At 40.6% G+C, this 8,697-nt stretch overlaps 1 protein-coding gene across 1 annotated transcript; it reads left to right on the top strand.

The window, feature by feature from the left end:
• Positions 1–787: 787 nt before the first annotated feature.
• Positions 788–8,259, top strand: GPKOW (G-patch domain and KOW motifs). The gene is made up of 11 exons (XM_072430270.1): positions 788–983; positions 2,652–2,809; positions 3,127–3,257; positions 3,369–3,475; positions 3,742–3,940; positions 4,232–4,364; positions 5,915–6,125; positions 6,518–6,590; positions 6,775–6,844; positions 7,575–7,660; positions 8,036–8,259. Exons 1-11 carry the CDS (start codon positions 835–837, stop codon positions 8,162–8,164), a joined length of 1,446 nt encoding a protein of 481 aa, XP_072286371.1. The 5' UTR covers positions 788–834; the 3' UTR covers positions 8,165–8,259.
• Positions 8,260–8,697: the final 438 nt, after the last annotated feature.

Genomic DNA, 8,697 nt, shown 5'->3' with positions numbered 1-8,697 from the left:
GGCCTTAAATGTATCTAGTTAGGTCCTGAGAGTGGAAAGGGATGTGGTTTCCTGAACCCTAAGATCTCACCCCTTCAGGCGTCACTTATACCCCCTCATGCACTCCCTAGATAGCAACACCCCTTCCCCAGGCACTCCCCTTTACCCCCAGAATGCGTTTTTACCCCTAGGAGCTCTCCGTCATCACAATGCACTCACCCGCAACTCTTTGCTTTCCTGAACCCCAAAATCACACATGTGCTTTCCCACAACCCCCAAATTCCCCTAGCAGCTCTTTTGTAGCCCAGTTCACACCCCTCAAGTACTCTCTTGTGATCACAGGCGCTTTACTTCACCCCAAAGTCACTTCCCCCCAATATCTATTAGATTGTAAGCTCTTCGGGGCAGGGTCCTCCCCTCCTCCTGTGTTATTGTTTGTATCTGTTTGTCTTTGCAACCCCAATTTAATGTACAGCACTGACTAATATGCTGGCACTATATACATCCTGTTTATTATTAATAATAATAATTATATCCCCCAGCAGGTGCTTTGCTGTGCTTCCAGATCCTACCCAAATACACAATCTATAGGGAGTGAAAATAAGTTATACTTGATAAAATAGATATAATATCTAGATCTACAGAATATAGATAAAAGTCTCTATTCATCAGACTGAGTTAAAAAAATCTCTCCAAACATTTTCACACCTTCCATATACAGGAAGTGAAATATTCACCCTTCTCTGTACGTCTGACGTCACACCGCAATCAACGCCCCTTTTTGGGAACCCCGCCCTTTTAAATAATACCGCCCCTTCCGCAAGTTACCATTACTTCAATACAGCATCTACCGACATGGCAGCGATTGGAAAATCTCAAGTTCCCGTATCATTCGGCTTTACACGAACTACCAAACCGAAACTAAACGGGACAATCAACCAGGTGCTCAAGGAAGAGGAGAAAAAGGATTATCTAGTGGGGACAGAGGGCAAGGAGCTTCTCAGGTAACATTTGTGATATAACGATTGCCTTGTTTGTATATTTGCCTAGCTGTGTACAGGCCTGTGTAGGTAAGCCGTGCTCCTTAGGAAAGGGCTTATAAAAAATATATAAACTTTAAGCTTTGCCTGTGCACATACCTGGATTTTCCTGAAGCCTCCCCTGTTTATGGGCATAATGGTTTATTCCTGCCCGTGTATGTTTGTTCTGCAGTGAGGTCGGGATCGGCGGATTAAACCACAGCGAAAAAAGGGGGGTACAGGTTTTTGGTGATCTTATACGTATACAGACAGTTCATGTCGCTGTATAGAAGTTTCAACCACGGGTCACTTTTTTAGGATTTTATGGTACATTGCTTTACTTGATGCCCGTACTTTGGTAGGTTTCCATTGTTGATATTTCCCTGTACTTCCGGTTGAGACAGGAAGTGAGGGTAAATCTCACCATTCAAAACAAAGATGGCAGCAAGGTCCTGAGACCTATTTTCTAGCTAATGGAATGCAAATAAAAAGGAAAGGAAAGTCAGGAGAGAGAAAATCTTTGCTGTGGGTTCACAGACATTTGAATACCTGCTATGTTGTAACCATAACCCCTGTAGCTAAAATGAAAGGCGTGCGTGTGTCTGACCCGCTATACTGAAATACAACGTGGGAGGGGGGGGGGCATTCATGCCAGGTGTGCTCTATTCTGCCGGCTACATACATGAGGGTCTTACAGGTTTCCCAAGAGACGCGCTGCTTCTTGAACAACGTTTCCTTATTTTGTGTATTTGCAATATATGCAATGACCCTCCCAGATATATAATAATAACCTAACATTAATAACATATTTAACATTGGGAATGTAGCTTTGTCATCATCGCTTTGTACATATCTGTGGGAGGGGCCAGGCAGGTGGATGGGGTGGAAACAAGACCAGGCACAGGAAGAGAGAGCAGCTCAGAGCGGTCTGTATCACAGGAAATAACACATGCTGGATTATTGCATGAATCTAGAAGAGGACCTCTTCAGAGGTTGCACCACCATTTCCTCTCTTGCACTGCACAAGATGCCATGTCCACTGCGCTCCCCATACACCCCAGAACTATTCTCATTAGCTCTAGAAGAGCTACACAAAGTTCACCAAAGACTTTGAATAGATGTCTAGTGTTCAACCCAGACATTTTTTCAGACTGTGTGGGAATAAATTGTATGTTGGTTGCTACCCCTGTGTTGTGACCCAACTCTTCAGCAACTGCCCAAAACAGCCGGGTGGAGCGCCCAGCTACAAAGGGCCAGGGAGAACACTGGATGTCAGATCAGTGTCGCTGGAAATTGTCTTCCATCATGGCTTCCAGTGATAGATTGTAAGCGCTTCGGGGCAAGGTCCTCTCATCCTGTGTCACTGTCTGTATCTGTCTGTCACGCGTTCCAGAGACAGAAGAACGAACAAAGTTTATACACACATCACTGTTCTGTACTATGAAAAGGGGCTTGATGGAAAAACCTCCATAGGAAAGTACAGTGTTGTTCTGCTCTTTGGAGAGGGGAGGGAGAGAATGGCAAAGTGGCACCTCTCTTAGCTGTCACCAGAACAGTTGTCCAGTATTCCTAGTCTGATGAAAAATTTACAAATGGTAAATTTGCCTTCATATTTTGTTCCAGTAACTAAACAATTTTTTTTTATCTTTACAGTACTAATCCATCTCCTGTAGACAAGCCGCTGGTGATCCCCCTGATAAACAAGAACAGGTGGACTCTGCTAAGCAAGACCAAAGGCGAATCTGAAAATGGCATCCCACAGACAGAAGAGGATGCTGTTCTCTCGCAAGCTGTTCAAGAGCTGATTGCAGGTACTGACATGTGATTAACAAATTTGGAAAGGGAAGGGGGTGGATCTGACCATGTACCATGGCTAAGATGTGACTCCTGCTCCAAGTGGCTGATCTATTAATCTGTGCTAGAGCTGACAGTACCCTATATTTTCCATTTTTGAGTACCATAGCGTTTTTATTGTGGATCCAGAGTGCGACAGTAAAGAACTATTTCCTGGTCTATGGTCTTACTACAAAGAATACATTAGCTTGCCTTGTTCTACACTGTTTGCTATTAATGTCTGTTAATGTTATTAATATTAACTGGTATTTCTATTTTTCTTTCTGATTTTAAGAATCACGTAAATCGGAGCAGAATGATTCAGATGTGGATCAGACTCTCTGTATCCCTTTACTCATGCAAAACAGAGCTCCTTCTGGATATGAAGATGGAGACACAGTGAAAGTGGATCTAAGGCCAGAATCTGTAAGTTATCCTCCTCACTGTATTTAAAAATAGTTTCCTTCATACTCTATTATATTCCATGGGCTGAAGCTTTATTATTCTTGCTCCTAATTATCTACATTTTTTCCTTAGGCTGAGACTGCAGATTATGAAACGGTTCCTGTGGAACAGTACGGGATGGCCATGCTTCGAGGAATGGGCTGGAAAGAAGGAGAAGGCATTGGAAAGACATTTAAACAGTGAGTTGGAATTTGACTAATACAGGGGCAGTGTAACAATTTATTAAAGAGACTGTCCATCCAGGGCAAGGTCACAGTCTATCGATTGCTGAATTCCTCCTAGCAAGGCATACTTGCCTATTCGTTTTTTCCACCATGGTATCAAAGCTTCTCTGGGTAAATGTGGCCTTTGTTTCCTCCTCTAGAATATAGTCAAACATTAAACTGATTACTTTTATTTGCAATAACATTGAAAAGACATTCACTCCAATGCATTTATTTTTTAGGGATATTAAGCCACTGGAGCAGAAGTTACGCCCTAAGGGTCTGGGTTTAGGTGCTGATCGTTCTGCATTACAAGAATTGGAGCCCCAGAAACCTCGCAAACCCTTGAAGCCTGGGCAAGAGGCAGAAGAATCCAAAGGCTTGGGCACTGGAAGTGCAGTGCTAATACAGAATGGCTCCCACAAGGACCTTTATGGCAAGGTAGGACTAGATTGATTTGATTTTTTTTTTTGTTAGTATTTCTGTAATGTACAGCAGTAAATATTTTAAAGTTGTTTACAAGGCATCATAAATTACATTTTATTCAAAATCCTTTCCTATGGCCCCCAAGGACCCCTTGATACCCTTGGCATTATTATAGCTAACTTTAGGCGGATCTGGGCAGCATCCTTTACTTGTAGATTATTTTTTTCATTTGTTATCACTGTTGCAGATAAAATCGTTTGGATACTTTTGGCATTAACGCAAAATAACTTTGTATATTTTCATCAGGTAGAAGGCATGGATGCAGACAATTGCCGAGCCATGATAAAGCTTGCCATTGGAGGAAAGGTGGTGACAGTGTCTCAGTTCGCCATAAAGTTGGTCACCAATGCAGAGTACACAAAATACGCCAAGGATCTAAGTAAGTCAAACCCTTTTACTTGTTTCTCAATCATGCAGAAGAACTGGATGATACAAGACCAGTCGCACGCCCAGATGTGCCATTGTTACAAAGATTATGCAAGCACGAGCTACACATTCCTTATAATTACATCAGATCTCGCTAACTTAATAGTCAGTAACATCCATCATATGACTATTATAGCGTGTGTCCCATGTGTCTACAACCCTTGTTAATCGGGTTATCAGCGCTTGTCTCCTCCCTCTATGTCCAGAAGATAAGATAGGATAATGCACTGTAACAGACCAAACCACACCAATGATTTATAGCTTTTTAGCCTGCACACCTGAAGCAGTGATAATTATTTTGTTACTTAGATACGTATTTACAGAAGGGTTACTGATTCACATTGGACTCTGTCCAACTTTACACTGTAGGAGAAAAGCAATTACGGTTGCTGCAAGATGAGCTATTCTGAAGGGAAGTCTATTATTTCTATAGCTTACATTGACCTGTAATTTAAAGATGAACTCCAGGAACAGGCAAATATTGACTATACACAAGGGTCATGTGTGTTCTTACTTGAATCTTGGGATGTATTTCTAAATCCAGAAACAAGCATGTAACTTTATTGTAACTTATCACCAGAGGTGGCTATATTTATCAGATAAATATGATCAGGTACAGATGGCACATCCTGGTCATCATTCTGCTCTTTCTTTCTGTTAGCATATTCAGCATAGGCTCATATCCACTACAACACATCTGAATTCTCTTTAAAGTCATAATCCCAACCCAGGGGATGGGAAACTGATATATAATTTCTAGGCTGATCTGACATATTTACATCCAAGTTTGTAGGCCAGTATATTTTCTGCAGGTCACTTTCTTGTCTGAGCAGTAGCCCTTGCTCTATCCTTCCAATTCAATGTATTCATGAATGGGTTAAAACAATATAGTTGATTCCTTTATTTGAATTGGTGTTGTAACCTTTAGCTGATATTGAGTTGTACCCGCCCTCCCTCTAGTGGCTGCGGCTGCAAGTTGAAGGTAAATGGCCTGAGTTGTATAGGTGTGCTCCCTTTTTGAGGCTGCTTTTGTCAGCTCAATAAATTACAAAGATTAGGGGCATGAGAAGTGTGTTTTTTATTGCAAGTGTGTGTTTAAAATACTTTCCAATAGACTTTAATACACGAGATAAGCAGAGCAATAACTACTAGTGTGTTGCTAATAATGCTGAGTAAATATGGCTGCACCCAACATGGGTGTGGTCCCCCCACCTTCTTACCCAGAGGGCCCAAGAATTCAAAAAATGCTGTACAATACCGGGCAGACCTACTGTAGAATAGAATAAACACCTGGCCTGTACCCTGTAGTTTGCACCCATAATATCTGTGCTCTACAAACTTCACACAAGCAAAATGTATATGGAGTACAGTCTGTACTTGATCTACAAGAGTGTGGAAAGTAAGCAGTATCATTAGCAATACAGAATCAACCAATGAACAAAGCTGAATATTGTTTGACCTGAAGATCTTTTTGCTAAATTTTGATGTTCTCTTATCCTTCAGGTCGGTTAAGTAAAGTAGCGAAGAAAGAGGAGGAAGTGAGGGAAGGTAAAGAAAAGCACAAAGACCGTTCACCGGATGGAGAAAAAAGTAGAACAGACAAAGAAGAAACCAGAAAGGAGAGCAAAAACGAAAGTTATTGCAGCAGAGACAAAAGACATCGACCGAGAAGTCCGGACAGAGACAGGAAAAAACCAAAGCAAGAGGAACCAAGGTATGCATGAGTTGCAAGGCGTATTATGAACTTTTACCTCTTCTTTTAGAATTGCATTAGACTAGACTTGGTAGATGCTTTCCTTTTTTCTTTTACTCAAAAAATCTACGAATATATCTTGGTGACTGATGGCTGAAATGTTAAGGGGATTACCAAGCCACGTTAAGGGCTTGGTGGCCTAGTGCACCTCTGGAGGAACCACTTGGATACCTTTTCTTAAATGTTAAAAATGTCTAGCCCCAAGCTGTTTAAGGAGACAGCATGCTTTATTGTCTTTCTGTTCTATTAGTTATGAGTAAGATAAAAGATAATCAAAAACTAAAAAATAGTTGTAAAAGTCTACAGGTCCTCTACAATTTTCTCACATTTTTTTTTTATGTTGTGTTCCATAGCTGGTTACATCGGGATTTGAAAGTTCGGTTCATTGACAGACGCTATAAAGGAGGAAAATACTACAATTCCAAGGTATGCAATTATTTATTGTCCATGTCAGGATTTTTCTGACTAAAGTGGTGAAATTACTTCATTAGCATATAGCTAATACCTTTTTAGCTTAATTTAAATCAATTATGTCTATCAAGTATACAACATGGCAGATTAGATGACATCTGATCCTAACTTCTCCTCTTTTTTTTTTTTATCCTTATAGATGTTGGTGGAAGATGTCTTGAGTCCTACAACATGCGTGTGTCGGACGGAAAATGGACGCATTCTTGAAGGTAAGGTCCTGCCCAAGAAATGGTGAAATCCCATTCTTATATTGCTCATAGCTCAAAAGTAGCAAACCTGCTCACTTCTTATCCATTGAGGGACAAAGGATGTCTTGTATCCTAATGCTGTAGTGCCCCTACAGGAGGGCTGTTCTTAAAAGTTGAGCCCAGGATTGCTCCTTGCTACCAGCATTCATCAGTTTTTTTGCTAGTGTCTTAGGAGGACAGATGTCTTTATGCAGCTCTGCTGTAAAGAAGACTTGTCTTTTATTGGTATGGTCTTAAAGCATACAGCATAATGGTTTTCATTAAAAAAAAAAAGGGCTACCAATAAAGTTTAAAACTAATTAAATTCTGATGCCCGACTTCTGTTTTGTTTTTTTGCATGGCATGGTATTTGCTGAAAACAGGACTGGAGTGTCCGAGTGCACAAGAAAGGAAGTTTCAGTGTAGATTTTGCTATTGTGAACAGTACAACTTGAGTATAGGTGTTAGGCAGTGAACCCCCAAGATTTATCACTTTAACTTAAGAAAGGGGTTCTGGGTAAATGTCATTTTGTACAACAGTCCTAAAAATGAACAACCCTACCCATTATGTTAACGACCAATTGGTGGACCCCAAATGCCTATTGTGAACAGTCCAAACAAACGTGTGTTTGTCATTTTATTTAAATGTCAAGAATGTGGCTGATTTGTATATATGATTTTTTTAAATCTTTGTTCTTTTTCTTTCTCTTAGATTTAAAACAGGATATGTTGGAAACAGTCATACCAAAAGAAGAGGGAGCCTATGTCATGGTGGTACTGGGCAAATATCGGTGGCAGGTAATGTCTGGCTTCAGTTTGTAATTGGTGTACTAAGGTGTTCACTTGATTAAGTTTTCCTTCTGCTGATAGATCAGTTATGGTCAGTAGCTATTGGAGAAAAAAAAGGGGCAGTATTGGCTCTGGAGGAACATATGGAATACCCATCCTTCACCCTGCCACCTTCAAAATATGTCCCTAATCTGCACTGTGTATGAACTGTAATTTCAAGCAATATTCACTCCAGAAACTCCTACTTTGTATGCCAAGGAGCGTCTTCAGTTAGGATTAAAACAGACCTCATCCTTTGTATGAATTAGCAAAGTGATAGGTTCTATTTTAAATACCCTTATATGAGATCTCTGGACTAACAATGACATTTTATTTTTTTTCCAGGTGGGAAAAATCCTCCACAGAGACAGACAGAAAAGCAGAGCTCTGGTGCAGTTACAAGGGGATCACGATGGCTCAGTTACCCTCGGCTACGACGTCATCTGTCAGTACACGGGAGAACATGAAGACTAACTTCCAATTAACACTGCGTACAACTTTTTATTTTATTGCAAACTTCTTTTATGGTTTTTATTTAATACCTGTATATAAACTTTGTGTAAATTTTATTTTGTTGTGTGTGTTTTTTTTTTTTTTTTTTTTACATAGATGTCAAAGATCATACATAGGTCATACCAAGATTAATCTATGTCAGTATTTCTCAAGCAGGGTTCCTCTAGAGCAGGGGGGCCAAATCTGGCTTTTTAATTTTGGTCCACTGTGTATTTTAGGTTGACGCCCCTCTTTTAAAGTTTGTAAGGCCAATCCTTGAGCATGAGCAGTTTGTGGCCCTCAGGGTAAGTTTACCTGCCACCAATAATGAAATGGGGTCATACAATTGCACCCAAGCCCCCTGTACTATAAGGATACTGTGATGCCCCAAATTTTCTTTTCCTGTATAGCGGTGTTCCTCAACAAGGGATCTGTGAAACCCTTCCTCCAGATGTTGCTCCAGGCGATCCTTGACCAGTTTGTACCATTTAGGTCAGTTTTACGGGCGCCAATAA

The sequence above is a fragment of the Pyxicephalus adspersus genome, chromosome Z (genome assembly GCF_032062135.1).
Source record: "Pyxicephalus adspersus chromosome Z, UCB_Pads_2.0, whole genome shotgun sequence".
In the NCBI taxonomy this organism is placed as follows: domain Eukaryota; kingdom Metazoa; phylum Chordata; class Amphibia; order Anura; family Pyxicephalidae; genus Pyxicephalus; species Pyxicephalus adspersus.
Note: the sequence above shows the minus strand (reverse complement) of the source record. Positions and strands in the feature narration are given on the sequence as shown.

What these genes read in the sequence shown, in the direction of transcription:
- GPKOW (XM_072430270.1), top strand. Translation starts at nt 835, where the DNA reads ATGGCAGCGATTGGAAAATCTCAAGTTCCCGTATCATTCGGCTTTACA. An exon ending in GAGGGCAAGGAGCTTCTCAG is followed by an intron (nt 984 to 2,651) that starts GTAACATTTGTG and finishes TTATCTTTACAG; the next exon opens with TACTAATCCATCTCCTGTAG. An exon ending in ACAAGGACCTTTATGGCAAG is followed by an intron (nt 3,941 to 4,231) that starts GTAGGACTAGAT and finishes TATTTTCATCAG; the next exon opens with GTAGAAGGCATGGATGCAGA.